This window comes from Bidens hawaiensis, unplaced genomic scaffold (assembly GCF_021521415.1).
Source record: "Bidens hawaiensis isolate Kalapana, Puna unplaced genomic scaffold, B.hawaiensis_p1.1 tig00024810_1, whole genome shotgun sequence".
In the NCBI taxonomy this organism is placed as follows: domain Eukaryota; kingdom Viridiplantae; phylum Streptophyta; class Magnoliopsida; order Asterales; family Asteraceae; genus Bidens; species Bidens hawaiensis.
In genome coordinates, this window is record NW_027493923.1 from 90,188 (window position 1) to 116,243 (window position 26,056).

General features: G+C 36.6%; 1 protein-coding gene across 1 annotated transcript; it reads right to left on the bottom strand.

The window, feature by feature from the left end:
• Nucleotides 1-20,416: 20,416 nt before the first annotated feature.
• Nucleotides 20,417-24,367, bottom strand: LOC143569978 (MADS-box protein SVP-like). The gene is made up of 7 exons (XM_077055757.1): nucleotides 23,860-24,367; nucleotides 22,914-22,995; nucleotides 21,357-21,418; nucleotides 21,152-21,251; nucleotides 21,009-21,050; nucleotides 20,661-20,708; nucleotides 20,417-20,566 (listed from the first exon to the last, which is right to left on the bottom strand). The coding sequence occupies exons 1-7, from the start codon at nucleotides 24,045-24,047 to the stop codon at nucleotides 20,417-20,419; spliced, it is 672 nt and encodes a 223-aa protein (XP_076911872.1). The 5' UTR covers nucleotides 24,048-24,367.
• Nucleotides 24,368-26,056: the final 1,689 nt, after the last annotated feature.

Genomic DNA, 26,056 nt, shown 5'->3' on the forward strand with positions numbered 1-26,056 from the left:
TGAAACGTTTCCTTCATGAGAAGAGCTAGAACCTGACTCTCCTTTGGAGTAGTAAGCAGCAGATTCAGGCTTCGAACTTGAGCCTGAGTTAAGTTTGGCACCATACATACCAGGGTCTTGAATCTGATCTGTTGGTGTCTCTTTACGTACCATATTAAGCTCAAAGGTTCTGAGCTTGTTTACTGCTGTCTCCAAATCACAATTAGGAAAGTCTCTGTCTTCCCTCATCAGAACTGTGTACATTTCCCACTTCGGCGGGAGAGCATCGAGAAGCTTTTCAACTATCTCCTCTTCTCTGTAAGCAATCGAATAGTTGTTTAGCTCTGTCATTAGATGATAATATCGAGTGATAATATCATCCAGAGATTCGTTCTTCAAAAATTTGAAGACAGAGAACTGAGTCTTCAACAGTTTAATCTTCGAGGCACGAATGCCCACATTTCCTTCGAATCTATTTTCAAGAGCATCCCAAAGCTCTCGAGCCGATGTATACTTTCTGAAAGTATGAAGGATCTCCTGTGGAAGAGCCATAGTGATAGCTGCGTGAGCCTTGCTTTCGGCTTCGTACATCTTCCTCTCCTCTTCCTCCATCTTGCTGTACTTCTTAACCACATCACGACCTTCGTACACCATGGTTGGTGGGATATATCCATCCTGGATGCACACCCACATCTTTGCATCCTGATATTTAATATATTGGATGAATCTGTCCTTCCATGCCACGAAGTCAGTTCCTTTCATCAGCCTCGGGGCCTTAGTGGCAGACCCCGTTTCTACTTCCATCTTGACCAAATCGGAGATGTTGATCGACGACATCCTTGCAAAAACCTGAAAAACCTGGAAAAAACAAAAAAAAATATTAAAACAGCTCAGTAGGCGAAGTTAAGAATAACTTCGCTTGAAAGTTAACTTCGCTGAAAAGAGAACTTCGCTGAGTTCTTAAATTCGCTAGATTTGGCGAAGTTAAAAAATAACTTCGCTTAGCTCTGGCGAACTTATGAGTTGAGCGAACTTGGGTATGAAGCGAAGTTGCGGATAACTTCGCTAAGGCGAACTTATGAAGTGAGCGAAGTTGTGGTTAACTTCGCTAATCCTTATATCTTCGCCAAAAACCCTAATTCCAGCGACGGCAACTTCGCCTGAAGAATGGTAACTTCGCCCGATGAACGGTAACTTCGCCCGATGAACAGGGAAGTTTGTTCAGATCTATTTTCGTCAATCCAGCAGCTCCCGATCAATGCAAAGGCTTGAAAAAGACTGTCAAGCACTAGCAAAACTCAATCCCAACAAAAACACGTCCCGCGAATAGGTCAAACGAGACGTTTTCTACACCCGCGTGAAATCCCGAACCTCACAATCGAGCCGATTGGCTCTGATACCAATTGTAGGTTCCTGGACGGATCGTACACGGGATATCGCTAACAACGCAGGTGCGGAATCCCTGCGCAGGTAGTTACGAGTGTAGAGATAGAATCACACAAGCAATAACTTAACCACGTTATATTGATAACCGAACACGTGACTCACGGTCACTGTTACAGACTATGACACGAACACGTTCACTGAACAACTGCAACAAACCCTAAAACGAACAACTCTCAAACTGTTTCAGCGAAACAGTTTTATACACGACAACTTCGCCATTGGCGAAGTTGTCCATAACTTCGCTGATTCAACAAGTTCGCCATAGCGAACTTGTTGACAACTTCGCGTATTACAAAACAATCATAAACAAAACATAATTACATTACAGACTCGATTACAAATGCTAGACTATGAACTACTGACACACATGTACCAACAATCATATCTTTAACTTCCACCTGACGGTATATGCAATATCCGAAGATCATTCACGCACCGTCAAGCAATCATCAAAAATAAATCATACAAGGCATACACTTACCACTTAAGGTAAGTGTATTAACTAACACATCGAGTATGCGCACAACCCCGAAAACATAACAAGGAAGTGGGGCTAGAAACTCACCTGAACTCGGTTACGTTCACCGTTAATAGTTATTTCCTTCTTGAGCTGTGCACGACTAACTGTATAACAATTACACGTGACAATTTAACTATCACTACCCATATCGTGATTCTAGTTTAATTATTACCCACAACGAACGGTGGTCCGGGGGCAGCGCCCCTGGAAGCGAGGTTCTAGGGGCGGCAGCCCCTAGCGGGGTCCAAGGGGCAGAGCCCCTAGCTGGGGAGTGTTCTCCCGAGCTATATGTATATAGCCCCTGCAAGGAGAACTAGTTATGACCGTTAACCCGCGGCCACCTGGCCTATGACTGATTAGGCTGAACAGCTATGTTTGGATCCATATGTACTCGGTCTGAGTTGCTTTTATTTTCTATATTGTATTATAACGTTTTAAAGATCACATAATCACATGTAAACATTGACTGACTCGTTAAGACAAACACCCGTTCATCTTATCGAGTATAAATATGTTTTGATTGATAAAAGGTTAACGTATTCACCTGTGATTGTCTGTTCTGAATGATATGATGATCTCGTTTGAAACCTTGACTGTAAATGATTGATTGATGACTGACCTATAATAAAATAGGTTTATATAAATACCCGGATCGCCTCTTGTTCCGGCTATAGACCTTTAGTTTGGTTTTGATAGTTTTAAACTTTGATTGATTATTTGTTTGAATAAAATATTAAGACTTGTAGTCTTTCTGTTTATTTACTAATTATATGCTGAGTTTCTTCTTCATGAAGAAACATCGATAATATGTTTCTTCTTCAAGAAGAAACATTCATTGACTGCTATCTTTGTTTGTAAAATTTTATGTTTCTTAATTATAAAGAAACAATATTTTAACTATATTCCAGTATATAACATGCCATGTTTCTTAATTATGAAGAAACTATATTTTGACTATATCCTTATGAATGAAAAATATGTGTTTCTTAATTGTAAAGAAACATTACTGTAATCCTTCGTATGTTCAAAGGGCTATATCCCTAACGATGGTCTAAGCCATATAATATATTAATATTAGGAAGAACCCCTACCTTACGCGGGTATTCTTAGTTCTATTACTAAGATTGATCGAGCAGCACTTCCACTCTCTATCGTGTTCTAGAACTTAGACTGTCGGATGCTCAGAGCTTTGGCACGCAATACAATACTCGGCACGTAAAACGATGCTTGGCACGTAAAACGAGGTGACATATGGTGGTCTTCGTGTTGTGCACGTATTTCGAGATAGCATGTCGGGTTATTATTGGGTGACACGCACTTCGAGGTATTGTCTATATATGGCACGGATTACGAGGTAACAATTGTCGGGTCTGGGCACGGAAACCGAGGTAGCGAGAGAGCATTTCTAGAGAGAGAAAGGTTTTTGGTGTGAGAAAATGAGATGCCATGAACCCCTATTTATAGGCTGATCCCGCAACCCATCGCGATACGCGATGGGTCTTGATGATCCCGTCGCGTGTTGCGGCGTCGTATATTCTACGCCGCCTTACAATATGCTGACAGGTGTCCGCTGACTCATCAAGGTCCATCGCGATACGCGATGACCTGTGTTCTAGGATCATCGCATAGCGCGATGGGTCCCTGAACTCAATTTTTTACTTTTAGTCACTTGTCTTTTGTTAGCTTGTCACTTCCGGGTCTAACTCCCATTGTCCAAAAATACTAAGGCAGATCTCAAGCGGCTTGCGGCGATGCGAGCGTGCGAAGTTCAAAGTGTGCCATCAAAGCGCCACATTGCGCCCAACGCCTTCGCCGTCGCCGTTGTCCTCGTCCTCGCCCGAGCCCGTGCCTGTGCGTGTCGGGTGCTTCGCACCCTCTGCTAGGACCATTGGGTGCATGCTAGGTATACAAGAATATTACTATGGAAAATCTCTTTCTTATAAAGAGCTTCCATTTCTTTACCACTTTCCATGTGTGATGAGTTTTAATTTCCTTATTTATACCCAAATGGTATGTTTACATTTTCTAACATCTTTTCATGTGAGATGGAATTTCCTTATTCCATAGCACTAACATGAGATGACTTTCTTTATGCAATATCTTATTTCCTTATAAAATATTTTATTTTATTTATTTAATTTCTTATTACATTTTTTTTAGAGAATAATTTTTGATCCTTCAATTTTACGAAGTTGTCAAATTTGGATCGAAATTTTGAGGATGTTACACCTAGGCTCATCTTAGGTTCGGTTTATACCCGATTCCACCCGGATCTCGTGACCTTTACGGTTTAACGGTGTCCGCTCGTCGTTTCGTGACTAAATCTAACGGGTATTAGTTCATCTAACATCATATTATCATTACCTTGCATCGAGTTCGGTTTTCTATCTTGGTTCGGCTAGAGAAATGAGAGAAATTAGAGAGAGAGTTTAAGTGTGTGTTTTGGTGGTGTATGGAATATGTGTAAATGAATTAATTAAATGGGTAATTAAGGCTTATATAATTGTGGATCATGGGCTTATGCCCATGGTTTTTCCTTCTTTCCTTTATAACCCAAGTCCATAACCCATATCCATTTACCCAACACTAGCCCGACTCATAATAACTCATATTTTCATTGTATTAACCGAAACTAGAAAACGGGATGTTACACACAGCCTCACATGTCATCCTCTTAATTTCATGTACAGATTGTTAACGTGTCAACGAGCTGCCCATTATATTTAACGCCCCTAACGCCCCCACAGGGTGCTGTTTAATGCTTGTTAAAGGACCAACTTAGCCCCCACATGTCATCCTCTTCTCAGCCTCTTTTGGCGGTTCATCATCACTCGCCTTATTTCCACCAGAGGCATTACCATTACCACTACCATCACCACTACTACCACCGTTTCCACCACGGGGTTCATCGAAATTGTCATACTCATAGTCATAATCACCATTTTTCTCATTATCATCATCTTCCTCATTCTCATCGTTGTCACCATCATTATTCTCATCATCAGACTCATCATCATCACCACCATCTCCACCACCTCTTTGTGCTACTTGTTGTTGTGGAACGTATGCAATTAAAGCATTGGGTAAACACAGCACTAACTAGTGCACTAGTGATGGGTGCAACAATTGGTGAACTTGTAGAACTGACCTGACCAGATGTAGCAGCAGTAGTAACTACAGGTTCAGTGCCCACAACTGTTCCAACAACTGCAACAGGCTCATCAACACTAGCTTTTGCTTCAGGTCCTCCTTCACCTGCATCCCTTCTAGGTTCTCCCGTGTATAGGAAACCATGAATGTTTCCTAGAGCTCTGACCCTTTCGGCATCAGTGGCCATATTAGCAAGAACAGTTCGTAGTCGGTTGCTCTGTTCGGCCCTTGGCACAGCTACACGAAGAAAACCTTGAAAGGTTTCCATTAGATGCATTCTTAAATTCGCCATGTCCTCGTCCGTCAACCGGATCACCTCCATAACAACAAGATATCGGTTGACCAAGGACTCATTCACGCGACATTGTTCAGCGTGTTGTTCTTCCATCTCTCATTCTAGCTGCTCAATCAAACCCCGCAGCCTTACACTCTCACCCATTAAACGATTTACATCCCTGTTCATTCCACCTTCTAAGCCACTGACTCTTGAGCCCAGACGCTCAAATTCGATCCACACTTTATCAAGAGTGGAATCAAGTTCCCTTCTGAAATTGCTTGCAAAGGTAGATGAAGAGGGAAGATCAGTCTCCAGCTTGGACACCCTCGATTCAATCTTTTCTATCTTAACATGTTGATCAACATTCCTCAACGAGTTGTTGTTGATCAACTCTTGTTGATTATTGATTCTTTGCTGCAACAGATCAATCCATTCTTTCTGACTTGTGATTCAGGCTAGATCCATGTCCCGTGGTTCTTGCAGAATATCCAACTGATCAGCTAGAACGCCACGTTGTCGAGTGACTTCTTGATTAATAGCTTGTTGATCTTTGATGAATTTAATCAACATGAGCTCTCGCTTGGCACGGTTTTTCATTTGCATCCTCCAATGCCTTAATCCTATCGAGGACAAGATCTCGGAACACTGGTGACTTATTCGATTTACCACTTGAGATTGGAGTTGCAGCTATGACACGGCTTCTATGGGTTGAAGTATATGTGCTTGTAAAGGTTGAGTGTGGAGTGGTTGGTATATGTAGGGTTAAGGTTGGTTGGGAATGGTATGGTTAAAGCTAAAGGTAAGCTGGTTGTTGTGGTTTCTATGGTTGATGTAGTGGTTTGGGAGTGGATAGATGATGTGAATGTAGAAGACCAAAATGTTGTGCTTCTAATTTGTGAAGTGAATAGGTAAGTTGGTGAGGTAACGGGTGTGGTGGTCCTAGGGGAGGTTATGGTTTCGGCTTGGGTGGTCACAGGAATGTCTTCAAACATTGAAGGCATAGACTCATCTAAGCGGGTTGGTGAGGTTTCGGGAGATGTGACGGGTTTGTCTCTAAATGAAGGTTTCTTTGGTTTGGTTTGGTTTGGTCATCAGTATTATCCTAGGCTTGGTTTTTGTTTGGGTTTGGTTGGTGATTTGAGTTGGATTTTGATTTTGTTTTTGGTGAGGTTGAGGTTTGGCCTTTGGTGAACTTGATTTGTTTGGCTTTGAGGGCTTCTATGGTTTTGGCTAATGTGGTTGGTGATCCTATGTGTGGGTCGGGAATGGTGGTGTTTGTGGTGTGGTGGTCTGTGTGGCTAAGGATGTGGGTGCTAAGGATTCAGTTGTCATAGCTAAAATCGAAGGAAAACGTACCTTGATGTGAGGTACTTTGGAAGGCGAAGACTTCGAGGAATCTTTGGCCTTCTTCAAGTGTTTAGCTGGATGCTCTGACTCTTCTTCCTCTTCCTCCTCAGCAGCAACAGATATTTTAGAGGACTCGCCACCTTTCCTCTTGCTTTTATAATGTTTCTTTTTCGACCTGCCTTCAGACACAACATCCACTTCCGGCTCTGTCTCAGTCTCATCAGCCGGCTTATGAACAGGCTCATCATTTTCCTCTTCTTCATCATTACCCTTATCCTGACCATCATCATCATCATCAGGATCATCACAACTGTCATCACCTTCCTCCTCAACCTCGGTCTCCTCACTATCCATTTCAGTTTCCTCAAATTAACCAAACTTCACACCGGGCTCCTCACATTTGTACTTGTAAGTGCTTCTCCCAGAAGGCTCAAGAATAGCCTTCATAGCAGATTGTCTGATCACCTTCACATGAAACGGTTCAATAGCTTCAACAACATTTCCTTCTTCATCAACTTCATCAGTGTCGAGGGCCTTGGGTGTGTTAGGAAGCAAGTGATCCAATATCCACTGGATGAAACGAGGATATATCATCCTTCTATTCTTGGCAAGCACATTCATTTGAATATACTTGAAAAACAGTCTTGAATAATTGTACTTCCTCTTTCGAGTCAAACACATCATCACAGCAACCCTGTCAGCATTGAGCTTATCAAATCTACCCTTTTGAGAAGATAAACAATTTGCCATCATGTGAAACAAAAGCTTCCAATAAACAGGCAGATGCTTCTTCTCACAAGTGTACCATTTCACATCATATCCAATCTCCTCCAAGAACTCACTAATCTCTTCCTTGCTAAAGGTAGTGAAAGGGTCATTTGCATTGTCTTTGATTTGTAGAGCTTGTCAAATAACTTCCTCATTAATTGTCACCCTCAGCCAATCTATCTCTGAAATGATTCTAGAGGTGCCCTTCTTTGATCTAGCTTTGGTCCAGAACTGTTCTACCCATGAATAATGAACTTTAGGGCTATCAGAGATAGCATAAGATAGTGGACACTCTTGTAATCCCTTGATCATTGAAATAAACACTTTATACTTTCTCTTTCTCGGGATTTCCAAGGAACAAGAGCTAGTATGACCTTATAAGACACAAAAGGAACATTAGTATTGATAACTTGAGTGTAAAGTTAACAACTATATATAAACAATGGACGAGAAGTAAATTAAACTTAAATTAAAACTTTATAGAGTTAAATACAAAATTTGAACTTAAAACAGAAATTTGTCTAAGTACAATGTATTCGAATCGAATGGGAATGAAAATATTACAGAAAACTCTAAGGCATGGGTATTTGAATCGAATCAGGGGAGAATAACTCTTTAAAGATTAAGTATAATCTAATCTGAACTAGTTTAGAAACTTCACAAGTGTGGAACATTCGAATCGAATGAACTTTCTATTCGAATCGAATGATCATTCGATTCGAATACAATTTTCATTAGATTCGAATACAATCCTTATATGATTAGAATCCTTGTAACTTTCGCATCTCTGATTCTTTAATCAAAGGAGATTCGAATATTCATGACTTAGTCTTTCAGGAAGTTTCTTCTTCTATTCGAATGGTCATTCGAATAGATGGTCCTTGGGTATTTTTGAGATTTTCATTCTATTCGAATGGTCATTCGAATGCCTGGTCCTTAGGAAATTTTCTGAGATTGGTCCATTCGAATCAAATGTTCATTAGACTACATGATACTTGTCAATTTCCATAGTTGATATTATTTAAATCAAATAGCCATTCGAATGCTCGGTCCTTAAAATTTTCTCAACATATCAAATCTATCCATTCGAATTGCCATTTAAATATACCAGACCATTCGAATCAAACATCCATTCGAATACATATCTCAGTCCATTCGAAAACATCAGAACATCATAAACTCAATCCTTCAACATGTTTAGAATCTTTCTTTAAAAATAAAATATTTTGAGAATTTTCCTTGTTAATATTCATGAGATTCAATGTAAGTTCCATAACTCCAATTATGTGTGAGTGGATGGTTTTGGAAGTTTTAACTTCGATTAGACGATAGAATACTTTTCTCCTTCGTCCAATCAAAAAAGTAGCCCAACTTGATTTTCATAGGATGATGTACACATAAATAGGTTGTTTAGACTTCTTTCGTAGGCCTTACAAAATTGGTATGGTTGGTGAGGAACAATATGTCTTGTCTAGTTTTTAAAGCCTATTCATGTCTCTACTCACTTTAAATTTTAAATATTTTATTATAGGAATACGATATACCAAACAATCCTCCCACTTGAGAAAACCCTACACACAAAGTGATGGTGGCAAAATTGTAAATAAATAATCAATAAATTAAAACTTTGTGAATCAACTGCTTGATCAATTGAAGATCAATCAACCATCGTTTGGTAGTAATCATTTGAAGCTTTTGTTAATCAGATTGTTACAAATAGAATTATTACAAATCAGTCAATTGGACTACTTGAAGTTTGTGATTCGGACATTGATCAATTGAGACTAGCGAGGTAGACTAACTGATCAACTGAAGCTTCATGAATCGAGTCTTCAACTAGCGAAAAAATTAAATAACAAATTGTTTGCAAAGATTTTTAGATAATTAATTTTCATAAGTAATTATGCTTAAAGAGAAGAACATAATGTAAGTAAACATATAAGTTAAGTAATATTTTGTCATTATAATGTAACTGTATTTTAGTAAGTACTCTAGTTATACAAGATAGTTATCCTACTCATAAACAACCATGTGTTAGTCGTGCACCGAGACAATTGATCGCTTAATTGAACAATTGAACATGTAACTAGAGAATTGTGTATATGGTCAAGAAGTGAATTAGAGGTGGAGGTCTCAAATCAACCAAAGAGGTTAACTTGGTTACTTATGACCCGTTCTCTATTGAAAAAGTATTTGAAAAAGAGCTAGTTGAGACTATTGGTATTCAAAGGATGATAAGTTAGAAGAAGGGGAATTTTTGGACGTCGAATTTGCTTCGTCGAACAGAGGAAAAAGCTTGACATCCTAATCAAAACCTTTAGGTTTCTCTTCCGAATAGTCTGTTTCAAAATCTCTCGGTTTAATGTTAAGACTCATTCACTCCACCTCACTCTAAGAAAATGTTTATAACTCCCACTCACTCCACGATACTCCTTTTGATAAAATTTAATATTAACTAATATGTGTGTGATTGTTAACGTGTCAACGAGCTGCCATTATATTTAACGCCCCTAATGCCCCATGGAGTGCTGTTTAATGCTTGTTAAAGGACCAACTTAGCTTTAACACCCTGGAAAATGAACCTATATCGCGTGGCTTTATATTGTAAATAAATGAAAACAACAGATGCTACATTTATGTCATAAAGTTCAAGAAGTGAATTAGAGATGGAGGTCTCAAATCAACTAAAGAGGTTAACTTGGTTACTTATGACCCGTTCTCTATTGAAAAAGTATTTGAAAAAGAGCTAGTTGAGACTATTGGTATTCAAAGGATGATAAGTTAGAAGAAGGGGAATTTTTGGACGTCGAATTTGCTTCGTCGAACAGAGTAAAAAGCTTGACATCCTAATCAAAACCTTTAGGTTTCTCTTTTGAAGAGTCTCTTTCAAAATCTCCCGGTTTAATGTTAAGACTCATTCACTCCACCTCACTCTAAGAAAATGTTTATAACTCCTACTCACTCCATGATACTCCTTTTGATAAAACTTAATATTAACTAATATGTGTGTAGAGGGGCCCACAGTGTAAGGCCCCGTTACCGGTGCCTCACTTTTGACGTTGGATTTACTCATTAACATAGTTATAAATATTAAAGTAAATAAAAACATTCACAGAATATTAAAAACATTCAAACCATTACATTATATAACCACTAATTCTTATCTTAACGAGCATTCAAATCATTTAAACATAAAACATTGTCTTTTAAGATAACATAACATTTCCTGGAGATGCCAGTGTCTTCAATTCCATGCCATGTGCTTCCCCTCAAGCGAGCTGCATCATTCTACTCACCTGCGTGCATACCAAAAGTCAGCTACGCTGAGTGAGTTCTAGTTAATCATACAACATACAATCTGTTCACATACTTGCACAGATGCCCGAAGGGGTGTACATTTTTCATACTTTACCTTACATGCATAGCTATCCATACTATTTATAGAGCCTTCCGCCCTATAACCTCACATATATTATTAGGGTCTGGTCCCTATCCTCACAGATATTATTAGTGTCTGGTCCCTACCATCACATATATTATAAGGGTCTGGTCCCTATCCTCACATATATTATTAGGGTCCGGTCCCTATCCTCACAGATATTATTAGGGTCTGGTCCCTACCCTCACAGATATTATTAGGGTCTGGTCCATTTGTTTCGTGCAACTGTACCATACCTGCCTTTACATACTTTCCATGACAACATGTGCAATATCCGAAGATCGTTCATGTACCATCAACATATCATACATACATTATTCATACATCATATATATTCATACATACATCATTCATACATCATATATATCAATCATATCTTTAACTTCCACCTGACGGTATATGCAATATCCGAAGATCATTCACGCACCGTCAAGCAATCATCAAAAATAAATCATACAAGGCATACACTTACCACTTAAGGTAAGTGTATTAACTAATACATCGAGTATGCGCACAACCCCGAAAACATAACAAGGAAGTGGGGCTAGAAACTCACCTGAACTCGGTTACGTTCACCGTTAATAGTTATTTCCTTCTTGAGCTGTGCACGACTAACTGTATAACAATTACACGTGACAATTTAACTATCACTACCCATATCGTGATTCTAGTTTAATTATTACCCACAACGAACGGTGGTCCGGGGGCAGCGCCCCTGGAAGCGAGGTTCTAGGGGCGGCAGCCCCTAGCGGGGTCCAAGGGGCAGAGCCCCTAGCTGGGGAGTGTTCTCCCGAGCTATATGTATATAGCCCCTGCAAGGAGAACTAGTTATGACCGTTAACCCGCGGCCACCTGGCTTATGACTGATTAGGCTGAACAGCTATGTTTGGATCCATATGTACTCGGTCTGAGTTGCTTTTATTTTCTATATTGTATTATAACGTTTTAAAGATCACATAATCACATGTAAACATTGACTGACTCGTTAAGACAAACACCCGTTCATCTTATCGAGTATAAATATGTTTTGATTGATAAAAGGTTAACGTATTCACCTGTGATTGTCTGTTCTGAATGATATGATGATCTCGTTTGAAACCTTGACTGTAAATGATTGATTGATGACTGAACTATAATAAAATAGGTTTATATAAATACCCGGATCGCCTCTTGATCCGGCTATAGACCTTTAGTTTGGTTTTGATAGTTTTAAACTTTGATTGATTATTTGTTTGAATAAAATATTAAGACTTGTAGTCTTTCTGTTTATTTACTAATTATATGCTGAGTTTCTTCTTCATGAAGAAACATCGATAATATGTTTCTTCTTCAAGAAGAAACATTCATTGACTGCTATCTTTGTTTGTAAAATTTTATGTTTCTTAATTATAAAGAAACAATATTTTAACTATATTCCAGTATATAACATGCCATGTTTCTTAATTATGAAGAAACTATATTTTGACAATATCCTTATGAATGAAAAATATGTGTTTCTTAATTGTAAAGAAACATTACTGTAATCCTTCGTATGTTCAAAGGGCTATATCCCTAACGATGGTCTAAGCCATATAATATATTAATATTAGGAAGAACCCCTACCTTACGCGGGTATTCTTAGTTCTATTACTAAGATTGATCGAGCAGCACTTCCACTCTCTATCGTGTTCTAGAACTTAGACTGTCGGATGCTCAGAGCTTTGGCACGCAATACAATACTCGGCACGTAAAACGATGCTTGGCACGTAAAACGAGGTGACATATGGTGGTCTTCGTGTTGTGCACGTATTTCGAGATAGCATGTCGGGTTATTATTGGGTGACACGCACTTCGAGGTATTGTCTATATATGGCACGGATTACGAGGTAACAATTGTCGGGTCTGGGCACGGAAACCGAGGTAGCGAGAGAGCATTTCTAGAGAGAGAAAGGTTTTTGGTGTGAGAAAATGAGATGCCATGAACCCCTATTTATAGGCTGATCCAGCAACCCATCGCGATACGCGATGGGTCTTGATGATCCCGTCGCGTGTTGCGGCGTCGTATATTCTACGCCGCCTTACAATATGCTGACAGGTGTCCGCTGACTCATCAAGGTCCATCGTGATACGCGATGACCTGTGTTCTAGGATCATCGCATAGCGCGATGGGTCCCTGAACTCAATTTTTTACTTTTAGTCACTTGTCTTTTGTTAGCTTGTCACTTCCGGGTCTAACTCCCATTGTCCAAAAATACTAAGGCAGATCTCAAGCGGCTTGCGGCGATGCGAGCGTGCGAAGTTCAAAGTGTGCCATCAAAGCGCCACATTGCGCCCAACGCCCTTCGCCGTCGCCGTTGTCCTCGTCCTTGCCCGAGCCCGTGCCTGTGCGTGTCGGGTGCTTCGCACCCTCTGCTAGGACCATTGGGTGCATGCTAGGTATACAAGAATATTACTATGGAAAATCTCTTTCTTATAAAGAGCTTCCATTTCTTTACCACTTTCCATGTGTGATGAGTTTTAATTTCCTTATTTATACCCAAATGGTATGTTTACATTTTCTTACATCTTTTCATGTGAGATGGAATTTCCTTATTCCATAGCACTAACATGAGATGACTTTCTTTATGCAATATCTTATTTCCTTATAAAATATTTTATTTTATTTATTTAATTTCTTATTACATTTTTTTTAGAGAATAATTTTTGATCCTTCAATTTTACGAAGTTGTCAAATTTGGATCGAAATTTTGAGGATGTTACACCTAGGCTCATCTTAGGTTCGGTTTATACCCGATTCCACCCGGATCTCGTGACCTTTACGGTTTAACGGTGTCCGCTCGTCGTTTCGTGACTAAATCTAACGGGTATTAGTTCATCCAACATCATATTATCATTACCTTGCATCGAGTTCGGTTTTCTATCTTGGTTCGGCTAGAGAAATGAGAGAAATTAGAGAGAGAGTTTAAGTGTGTGTTTTGGTGGTGTATGGAATATGTGTAAATGAATTAATTAAATGGGTAATTAAGGCTTATATAATTGTGGATCATGGGCTTATGCCCATGGTTTTTCCTTCTTTCCTTTATAACCCAAGTCCATAACCTATATCCATTTACCCAACACTAGCCCGACTCATAATAACTCATATTTTCATTGTATTAAACCTAAACTAGAAAACGGGATGTTACACACAGCCTCACATGTCATCCTCTTAATTTCATGTACAGATTGTTAACGTGTCAACGAGCTGCCCATTATATTTAACTCCCCTAACGCCCCCACAGGGTGCTGTTTAATGCTTGTTAAAGGACCAACTTAGCTTTAACACCCTGGAAAATGAACGTATATCGCGTGGCTTTAGATTGTAAATAAATGAAAACAACATATGCTACATTTAGGTTATAAAGTTCAAGAAGTGAATTAGAGGTGGAGGTCTCAAATCAACTAAAGAGGTTAACTTGGTTACTTATGACCCGTTCTCTATTGAAAAAGTATTTGAAAAAGAGCTAGTTGAGACTATTGGTATTCAAAGGATGATAAGTTAGAAGAAGGGGAATTTTTGGACGTCGAATTTGCTTCGTCGAACAGAGTAAAAAGCTTGACATCCTAATCAAAACCTTTAGGTTTCTCTTCCGAAGAATCTCTTTTAAAATCTCCTGGTTTAATGTTAAGACTCATTCACTCCACCTCACTCTAAGAAAATGTTTATAACTCCCACTCACTCCATGATACTCCTTTTGATAAAACTTAATATTAACTAATATGTGTGTAGAGGGGCCCACAGCCTCACATGTCATCCTCTTAATTTCATGTACAGATTGTAAACGTGTCAACGAGCTGCCCATTATATTTAGAGCCCCTAATGCCCCACGGAGTGCTGTTTAATGCTTGTTAAAGGACCAACTTATCTTTAACACCCTGGAAAATAAACGTATATCGTGTGGCTTTAGATTGTAAATAAATAAAAACAACATATGCTAAATTTAGGTCATAAAGTTCACTTCCTAGAGACTACTTATTGAAATCTTGTCGATTTGATGATTTTGTCTCCCATGTGCATTTGGACATGACTCGTGAAAAATATGGTCCAACTTACATGTTTTTTAAAGGCCCATATGAACATGGAGTTCAACTAAACTTCTTGTCATTATATTATGCATGTCTTTTCCATCTTTTCGTGTTACATTTTCACTTCAAATCAAACTAAAACAATATTTTATGAGTTATACATTAAAATAAAACGTGTAACAAGATGAATATATGTTATCTTTTTTCTTTTCTTATTTTTTTGTTCATCTCCATTCTCCATCATCACATTATACATTTTCTTCATGTCTTGTTCTCTTACACTTATCTCCTTTTATCAAGTTGCGGGTCCAAGAATTTTTCCAGTGGGTTCACTTTTCCAGTCAGTTTGACTGTTCGGGTCGGTTCGATGGTTCGGCTCGTTTTCAATGGTTCAGGTCGTTTCGACGGTTCGGGTTGGTTCAGGTTTATCCCATAATAAAATGCTATACAAGAACAAAAAACAAGTCACATTTAAACATTGCTAACAAAATATAATGCTTACAAATCAAATTTAAACAAAAAAAATACATAATATCTATTAGTATTTATAACGCCTACAAATTACATTTAAACATTACTAGTAAAATATAACATGTGCTTCGTAGCGGGGTAAAAACATAGATACATGTGCATTATTAATTATAACATTGCCAGAAAAATTCAAAACATTACAAATTGAATCATCTGCCATGTTTATGTTTTTTTAAGAAGCCTACTATTGGTTCTCATGGTTAGCTAACGCGTTAGAACCGGAACCTAATAACTTGTTTGACAAAATAACGGAATAACTATCTTGTTCTAATGGGTTAAGTTTAATGAGTTCTAACGGATTAGAAATATATGGTTCTAACTACATATTATTGATTAATATGAATTGTCACAGTAACGTTTAACATAACTTTTTTAATAATAATAATTGTAATATGTATATTATATATATTTTATACATGCACTATAGTTGTAAGTGTTATTCTGTATGTTTATATGTGGAGAAGGGTGGGGCTGGATAAGTAAAGACACCAATAAGTTGACTAGTTGAAAAATAAAAATAGAATAAAAAGAAAGACATATACACGGGAAGTAGGAATCAAATCAAGGTTCTCAAATTTAAAAGCAAGGATATTTACCACTAGACCAAGGCTTCATATTGTGATATGTGTTCACTCATAAAATCTATTTGGGTTCACTCTCATATTTTAATTAGACAATCTATATAAAACTCGAAACTCAGTGGGTTCCCGTGAACCCGGTCTCGTACACATAGATCCGCCCATGCTTTTATCTATTTTTATTTTTCCAAATAAGAACCAAACAAACCTAATATAAGCAGGAAAGTCATTAGTGTTAAATGGGGTCGCTATATAATAGATCAAGCTTTTAGATTTCAATGGCCTGCAATAAATGTTGCACACCAGGGGCGTCTCAAATAGCTTTACCGAAGGAAAGCGTTTCAATCAAACATGTGAATCATGTGATTCAATATTTCAGTCGACACGATTAGCCATACCTTTGTTTGTTCATAAAGCAAAAACTAACAATCTAAACAATCCTTACCCTATTTAGACCTTGTGTAATCAAAATGTCCCACTTAGAGTATTGGCTTTTTGATAAAAAATAGAGTGTAGTCAAAATGTCACACCCTTAGGCATTTTGTGTTATGTTGCTATCAGTCACTTTTATATTTTTTTTGGTTTATGCATTAAATAATTAAATATTAAATTAAAAAAACTACATTAAAATAAAAAAAATACATTAAATTTAAAAATAAAAATTACAATAATAATAATAAGACTAAATGTTGTATTTTTCAAAAATATTATTTTGCCGAAGTGCTTTCCCAAGTGATCTTCGGATAGCTCGTTTGTTAAAACCTCGATATCGTTGTCCAATTCCTTCCTTTCAAGTACTTAGACGGCGTCCAAATTTACTTGAAGACGTTGAGCTCCAAGGTCTTGTATACATTTGAGTCGAATGCTCATTTCTTTAAAATGACTTTCCATTTAAGCATTTGAGCCTGTTGACGCCGACGACGCGACCCCTTTTCCCTTTCCCTTGCTTCTTCTACCCGACGGTTGAGGGATCTCGAAAACATCGATCTGCATAGGCATGCTCGACATCATTATCACTTATGTTGAAGTTTCGAGCATCGGACCCTGGCGTTTCTAGATCAACAGAAAAACAGAATGCCCAAATCAAACTTTGAAGCCAATGTGGGCCCGGTTAAGATAAGATAGTCTTGCCAGAGTGAATGCTCCTGCATCAATAAAAACATGTGTGGTACTAATTGAGTGGATATTGGATTTTAATATGAAGCTAAGAAACATTTGTTGGATGATATTTGTTTCATTTCTCGTGGTGGATAGTGTGGAGGTTTTCGAACAAATTATGTTAAAACAAAAGGGTTTAACACTCAACTCAGTTATTAAACTTGAGGGGCTTGAGTAACATTAGTTGATAGTTGCAAGTTTGGGATGCTCTTAAAACAACTTAGACACTATAGTGGGGCAGAAGTAAATATGTTGACAAGTTTGTTAATGACCAGTAACGGCTCATGATTTGATGGTTAGGGTTTACATAGAGTTTGATAGATTAGATCAAATTAGCTTTCATTTTTCGTGTCTTTCGTTTATGTACTCTTTCTTTTATCAATATAATAATCAACTACGAGTGGTTCTTGATGACCAATTTGTTCATAACAAAGTAGATTCCGGTATAAAAGGGAGCAACTTTAGCTGATATTTTTCGTTTTTATTTCTTGTGGGTCATCAATAGGAATATAATTGTTGAATTCAAATCAGGTATAGTGTCTTAAAAACCATCTTTTTTGCTTATGTATGCATCCTGTATGATTGGAAACAGAAAACAATAAACATAACGATTTATTAGTTACTAAGTATGTTCAGTTCATTACTTTGTAAATATTTATGCAGATATAATGGAGATGCTATTTTAAGGGGAAAATGGCATAGTTACGTTGGCCCAGAAATATATAAATGGAGCATAGATGTAGCATACACATATAGCTTTTATTCGCATCAAGTAATTCAAATCATATATTAGTTACAATTATTCATTTTAGATAACGAATATGTAATTATAGGTTCTTAAGTATAATTTTAATAAATTAAGAGGAAACATTCGGGCTTTTTTTAGTGTGATTATGATGCCATGTCTAATCACTTTAGTTGGGGTCATTTTTGGCGTCAAAACATCGACCAAACATAAACATATTGTCACTAAATGATCGTTTTGTTAACACGTACATTAACTAATTAATATTGTATGGGATATGATATGAGGATATCGTGTCCACTCATAAGTGGCCACTCAAGAAAGTAACATAGATGATCAAGGAATATCACACTATGCATCATTTAAATAATTTTTTCACGGCTAAACTACTCCTAAATCCACCTATACCTATCTATTGCAAGATTTAAACAATCGATCTCAAATGAAAAAAAGCACCTAATACACACTCAGATACCATCAGACCAAACAAACGTACCTCAAAATAAAAACAAGTCGGTAGACATGACACAAAGCTTCAATAATACCCCTTCGATCGTTTCATAATTTTTTTTCCACAAGTGGGAACTCCTTTCATCAAATGTATAAGTATATTATGCCATGAATAAATAGCTTTAGGGTTTGCTCCTATCCACAACTCTCACAAATTACATATCTCTCTCTTTCTCTCTCATAATATTTTAGAGAGAAGAAAAACCATTGACGTTGAGAATGAAGAAACGTCAAGTAGTGGTTAAAAAGGCCAGTCCTAATAGAACATCAAGGGTACATATGAGTCGAAGAGTTCGATATGGAGAGTGCCAGAAGAATCATGCGGCTAACATCGGAGGGTATGGCGTAGATGGCTGCAGGGAGTTTATGGCGGGTGGAGAAGAAGGTACAGCAGCTGCCATCGCGTGTGCCGCCTGTGGCTGCCACCGGAGCTTCCACAGAAGAGAGGTGGATGATGATGTGTGTGAGAGTTCATCAACATCTGCTGTCTAGAGTGCATATAGGAGGCCGAAAAAGGAAGGTCTGATTTGAACAAAGTTGTTTAAACACACATACACACATATATGAATATCTTATATATAGATTCTCTAAAGTTTGCTTGTGTTGATTGTATTAATTACTCCTTTTGTACAAAATTAATTAATTTATCTATCATCATCAATCTTATTGCAATTTGTAAACTACAGAACTGTCTCACTCCTTTTCTTTTGAACTGCGTTTGCAAGTTTGAAATACCTTCAATACCCGAGTGAACCGTCAGATGAGATGTACACTGTTCAATCATTCATACTGATTTTTACACAACAGGTGGTGGTCTACTCAGCAGGTGCACTATCAAGAAGGAAACTTGCAACCGTCGGAAAATCCATTGAGTCAGGTTTCGAAGTGATACCTTAAGATCCTAACTTCCTAAGCCTTAACCATTACCCATGCTATTGGACCAGAATGCCAACTTCAAACTGTCTTACTCTTATCTAGCTAGTTTTGTTTAATTTTTTTTTTCTATAGCAAATAGTTAAGCAGATATATAGTCTTAGAGATCGACTAGCTATAGAAAGAAGAAACATTTAATAACTGTAAAGTAGGGTTTGATTTAATGAATCCAGTTAAGATGGAAGATGATATGTTAGTCTTTTCAAGTACATGATATACTTGCACCGTATATATGCATATTATTAAGTACCTCCAAACCAATAAACAGATGACAGGTGGGGATAATAAAAATATAAACAACTTGGCATCCATTACTTTGTAAGAATAAAATGAAGAGATGAAGTTTGGATGTCACATGGATACAGTCACACAGCAAACAATCTTCATGACTTTCATGGATAAATCTTGTCCGGTCCCCCATGAAACTACAAACTGTTTTGGGTCTGCCAAATATGTATTTTAAGTCTATGTTCCCTTTCATTTCATCTACATGATAAGCAACTCATGTTCAAATTCTTTAATTCCTATTTTCTATTCAAAATAGCATGCCATAGAGATTTATAATTGCTTTTCTAACGGCAAACTACATTACTCTTAGTTAAATACACCGTTAATTTTTCCTATATTAACTGCAACCATTCTGGTACTAGAAATAATCACTATCATTTATACTTTCATGTCGAATCGAAAAATAAAACATCAGATTAATGGTTTATATTTTAAAGGAATGCATAACTGTAACATTACAAAACTTATAACTTGGATGTATTTTCACCAAAATACAAGATTTTTTAAGATCAGTTATTAAAAACAAACATCAGCCAGTCAAGAACTCTCAATTCATGCAGCTTCACTTCTTCAATTCAATCAGAAGAAGGTGGCCTGAAATTGGTTCAAAATCTATTGCATGAGAAATTTAAAAGGCGCTTTAATGGAATTAGTATTTTTTTGAAATTTATTGTACAAATGCATTGTTGGGCACTTGGTTATCTTACCCAAGTTTGAGGCAGGTGTACAAGCTGCTGACGTTGTAGTTGTGAGCAGGATCTTCCGAACTCATGTCGCTAATTGTTAACTCTAACGAACAGTGTTGGCTGCATTGATCTTGAATACCCCTTTGGCCAACGCATGTGTCCATCCTCTGATACACACAAATTTTTAGCGTTTAATAATTCTGCAGTAGCTAAAAATCCCACAATAACTATAATCAGAAAAAATGAAAAGTTTGCGCTTACCGCTAACTGTTGTTTCAAGTATGCTTTCTCTTCCAGCAATTGAGCTTCCTGAATTTTGTTTTCGGTCGAAGTTATAAAGTTAGAATAGATTTGGCCGGACATGTTTTAGTGTTATTACAACTTTAAAACAATTTGTTGAGATCTTATATCACTAACTTAAGATTACATCTAGCCTTTTGTTTTGTTATTGTGATCAATTTTAGCACTTAATATTGCATCTTGTTGTTCCGTTCACTTATATATATCATTTGGCTTACTGTTCTAAGTTTTCATCACCTATATGGGATGCTTCAAAAGTATAAATTAGATACAAATTAGAATTACAAGAACACATAGGTTTAGCATGACCTTCTTCTTTAAAGTGCTGATCTCATTCAGCATTCGTTCGCCCTGGAAGTTGAGCATATTAAACAAGTAAACATATAAATCTTAATGATCACAACTAATTACTAGTTGCTAATTTATACATGAGGCCTACATAGTTACTTTACCTTTGTTTTTACTACAGCAGCCAATCCAGATGCTATAATATCCTCTAGTTTGCTTAGCTCTTTGAGGTCAAGTCCTTGGATATCTTCTCCTTTCATTTGCCTGTGATAATTGAGAATAATGGCCGCTCAGGTTTTAACATATCAACTCAAACCTGTATAAGTATAACCTTTGAGTTAGTGTAAGTAAAGAGAGAGAAATTTGTACCTCAATTCGCAGGACTTTTCTTCAAGTTCTTGGCTCAACATGACAGCTCTTCTACGCACAATCTATGATAGAAACCTTCACGTGTAAGTCGTATATCAAGATAGGGGGGTCGAGATTAATTGGAATAGAAGTGATGAAGATGATATGATTTCAGGAGTAACAGAGTTTTGATCAGATACTTGAATAATCAGTCCAGGTGTGACTTTTGGTGAATTGATTCAAAACAAGCTATTAATCAAGCTGAAATCGTTCATGGTGTACGTTCCTGTTGGACTGAAGTATGCACTCAGGTAAGTGTAGTTTCTAGTTTAAAAGTAGTATCAGAGTTGGAATCTCAGAAACTATGGTAGGTGAAGGAAGTGGCAAAGTGTTACTGATGAATATGGCAAAATAAAGAGTTTTTTTTCTTTAATGGGAAACCACACCACTCCTAAATTACATCATTTTCCTAAACTAACGTCATTGTCAAGGACTGAGCCTGTGACCTCATCCCACCAAGAAGCATTGTGGGAGTCAAGTGGCAAAATAAAGAGTTGAATGTGTCTTAAGGAAGGTACAACTTTTGTAGCCTCAAAAGTTTTCTGGTCTCTTTTCAGTATGGTTAATTGGTTATTGTCACTTTTATTTCTTGTGGTTACAAATAGGTAACTAAGTATTTATCCATATTAATACAACTTTATCCAACATCAGTTTCATGCAAGCTAGTTTTACACACAATCTATTATGTCATTCACCAGCGCAAAGTCAAGGACCTAGAGTGTTGTATGAAAAAGCACGTACGTACAATTAATGGCTTAGGGTGGGAGACTGGAAGACGAATTGCTAACCATTGTGGTAGTCACACACTTTTAGGATGGTTGAGCATTTAACATCATATATGGTTTTGTGCTAAAAGTTTGTAGGAGTGTGTTATAACTTTATAAGTTGTAAATGTACGTTTTTCTTGGTTCAAGTTTCAATTCAACTATTGTTTGCGATATAGGAGGTGTTTGCGATTGCTTATTTTATATCCTTATGATTTTAACTTGTAAGTTATAAGATGTTTGGGAAAGCTAAACTTTGTGAGTGTATAAATTATAAGTAAACTTATAAAAAGGTTGAATAAGGAATCCCAAACACCCCCATAGTATTGTCAACCATTTTAGTTTTGTTGAATTTACCAAGACAACAATATGGATATAAATTACAAAGTGCAGAGTAAATGCTTGTACAAGAATATTTTGATTTCTAGCACTAACAAACCCAGGGGTTTAAGAAAACACCACCTCCTTAGCGGCTTCCATGGGATCATGCCCTTTGCAGAATCAAATGGTAGGGCGAAAATTCCATTAGCATGTTAAAATTCCTTTAAAAATAGTTTTGTTCTATGTTCTATTAATGTGATTGCTTGTTTACTACTGCCATCGGTATAAACTAATCATCAATAGTAAATGATCTCTAGTAGTAGTAACACAGTAGTATTTATGTATTAGACCGGCAATTTTACTAATAAAGATTATGTTCACTGTCAAAATGTGAATAGTTCATAAAATAAATTGTAAAAAATATAAAAAGTACCTCCATTTCATGAGATAATTGTTGCACTTCTCCAACATTCTGAGATTGCAGCCTTCCATGCCTTTCTAGCACTTCGCTCATACTTTGGACCAAAAATTTTAAGTTACAAAGACATAGTTAACTTGATAATATACTTTCACTATATATCTACTAGTAACTTGTTCATAATTATGAATATTTAATAATGGCATGTATAATCCAAATTGGTCACATTAATTAAAATCTAGTACGGTGTTCACTTTATTCTCAGTGTAAATCTATTTAATTGATTTATTATATTGTTTTGTGATGAGTAGTACATCATATGATCAAATGTACATATTTTTAAGATCTAGAGGTGTCGATCAAGACTGATGTTGAGCAATTAGTATACCCACCAGCATCAAACATTAGATCTAGAAATCATAACATTGATTATATTCATGCAAATTTATAACCTGAAAATCCTAAAACTTAATTTACTAATTGTTAATTTAAACTGCTACTTAGGTTATTTGAGGCTTTGAGTTCATTTTGAATATTAAATTTACTTTCTACTGGCCTTTCTGATGCTATTCCATCAATACTGTGACAACTAGCTAAAAACCCTAGTTTGAACTAACAGGATCTTGATAAAATACAATCACACATGAATCTTTCTGCCTAGAACAAAATTAAAACATTGTGCTAGATATACAAGTACACATGAATCTCTCAAATGTCACATATAACTTTCCATGTGTCCTTTTTATCATACTTTAAGTTCATTAGAGGTTATATTTCTCTTTTAAGAAAGAACCTTGCAATAGGCATGCCCAAAATAAATCCCATTTTATCTTAGCTCCTTCAAACAACAGTATAAATAAGGTAGAGATTTTACTAAAGATCCCTACATATTGCTAGAACGATTCGATTAATTCAACGTTAAATAACACATGCGCGCACACAAATATCAATAGAAAGAGACCTTGAAGGGCAGTAGTGAAAAAGCTTTCCGGTGGCGGAGAAGACGATTAGAGCTATATCAACATCACAAAGTGTAGAAAGCTCTTGAGCTTTCTTGAAAAGACCTTTTCTCCTCTTTGAGAAGGTCACCTGCCTCGCTGCTAGGCTTTCAATCTTCCTGATCTGAGTTTTTTGTCTCACCATCCTCATCAGCTAGTTATAGTTCTTACCTTCAAAATGAAATGAAAAACCTAGAAATGTTAATAAAATGCAGTGGAAATCATATCATTAGCTACTGATTAAACTCTGAAACCAAATTCATAGTGAAAGCAAGAGTATTGATCAACCCTTTGGTGAGCTGAAGATCTGGTACTATAAAAACTTAGCCCTAGTTAGCACACAGTAATATCAAAAGCAGAAACATACACCTTGCTAAAAGAAGAAAATACTAAGAAAAGAAAACGCATATATTCAATACTTAACAAGCGGAGTACTATAGTATACAAGGGACTCTATTTTCTATATTAGTGCTCATATATATATACATGTATTTTTTTTATATATATAATTAGTCATGGGATTGAATGATTGATAATTGTAAAAATCATAAATTGTCTAGCATAATTTGAGGTCTAACCTTTAAATTTAGGAAAAGTCACCAAACTAATCCATTTTAACAAACAATTAACAAAATAGTCATTGGCTTTTTAAAATTACAAATGAACCAGAGTATGACATGCTTAATATATATGGCGGCATGACGCAACACAGAATCACCTTGCCTAGCAGAATTGGCGGAACATATTTAATTTTCTGTGTCGCAACACGGTGGGGAGACGAGCCTTGCTCTGATTGTCGGTTTTATTCATATAATTTGTTTTTTAAAAAAGTCATATGGTTATTTTAGTAAACTCAAAAATTCAAGTTCGTTTTCTTAATTGATTGGATTAAAAAGGTAATCTATTCTTGAAATTTTCGCGTAACTTTTAACTGATATTTTGTTGGCCTATGTTCGGCTAGTTAAAAAAAACTTCAATATTTAGATAAATTAAGCAGCATAACGATTAAGCCATAATAAAATAGTTTGTGGAATACCCTACTTTAAAGTGAAAGTAGTGAATCAAGCTGATTGATTAATCCAAAATAAACCATATATATAGTGTCTAAGTAAGTTAAAAAAGTTATTCACCAGACTAAACCGCTTTGAAAACTATTGAGAAGTTAAATCAATATGTGTCTCACAATCAAAAGGTATTCACTATAGAACGTATTCTGGTGCATTTATCATTGAAAAATCTAGCAAATTAGTGATATTAAAAAAAATAAGTTAAACAGTTAAAACTTTTCTTTTCTTAAAAAAGGGAGGCTAAAAAGTTATTTAAGTTGAAAGACAGTTAACCAGATCTTCATCATCTCATAACTTATTATATTATATATAAATAAATAAATCCGTTTTAAAACAACATGAAGATATTTAATGTCCAGAATCAAAACCAACATTAATGGATGACTGACTATAAATGGAAAAGGTTGTGTTCAAATACTAAAATATACATGTGATTTCATATTGAAATAAATAAACAAATATAAAAAAATGATTACTATATATCCAAGAAAGTTAAAGGGGGTTGAGAAACTTAGACTATTGGCCAGCCTTTCTTTAGTTTTACCTTTTAATGATATTGGTGTTTGTGCTTTGTGACGGTGAAGATCGATACATTCTGGACCACCATTCACCCATCACCGGCCCTTAGGCTAAAGGATACCCCTCTCAACATCATTCATCTCATTTGTCACGTCAGTCTCTCTTCCATCATTCATCATCATTCAATCAAAGAAATACACAATTCTTCACAATTTCATTATTTAATAATAAACTGAATTGAAAAAGAAAAAGAAAAATAAATAGAAAACAAATTTGATTGGGAGACCCCTTGCGTGACCATACTAACAGTGGTCAGTACCCTCAAGTCATGCATGACCATTTTATTGGAAGGGGGGTTCCTGTAAGACCCCTCACGTGAAGGGTGCTACCAAAGCAACCACGTCAGACCCTTAATCACCTCTACTGACCATACCGATCAGCCTTAGCATCAAAGTATGGTGTATAAGTCTATGTGTAAGTGTTATTGACCTTTTGGTCCAATGACGTGAGAATGATGGTTAAGGCCTGAAATCTTATGACCTCAAGTTTAAAACTTGTCTGGCCAAGAGGATTT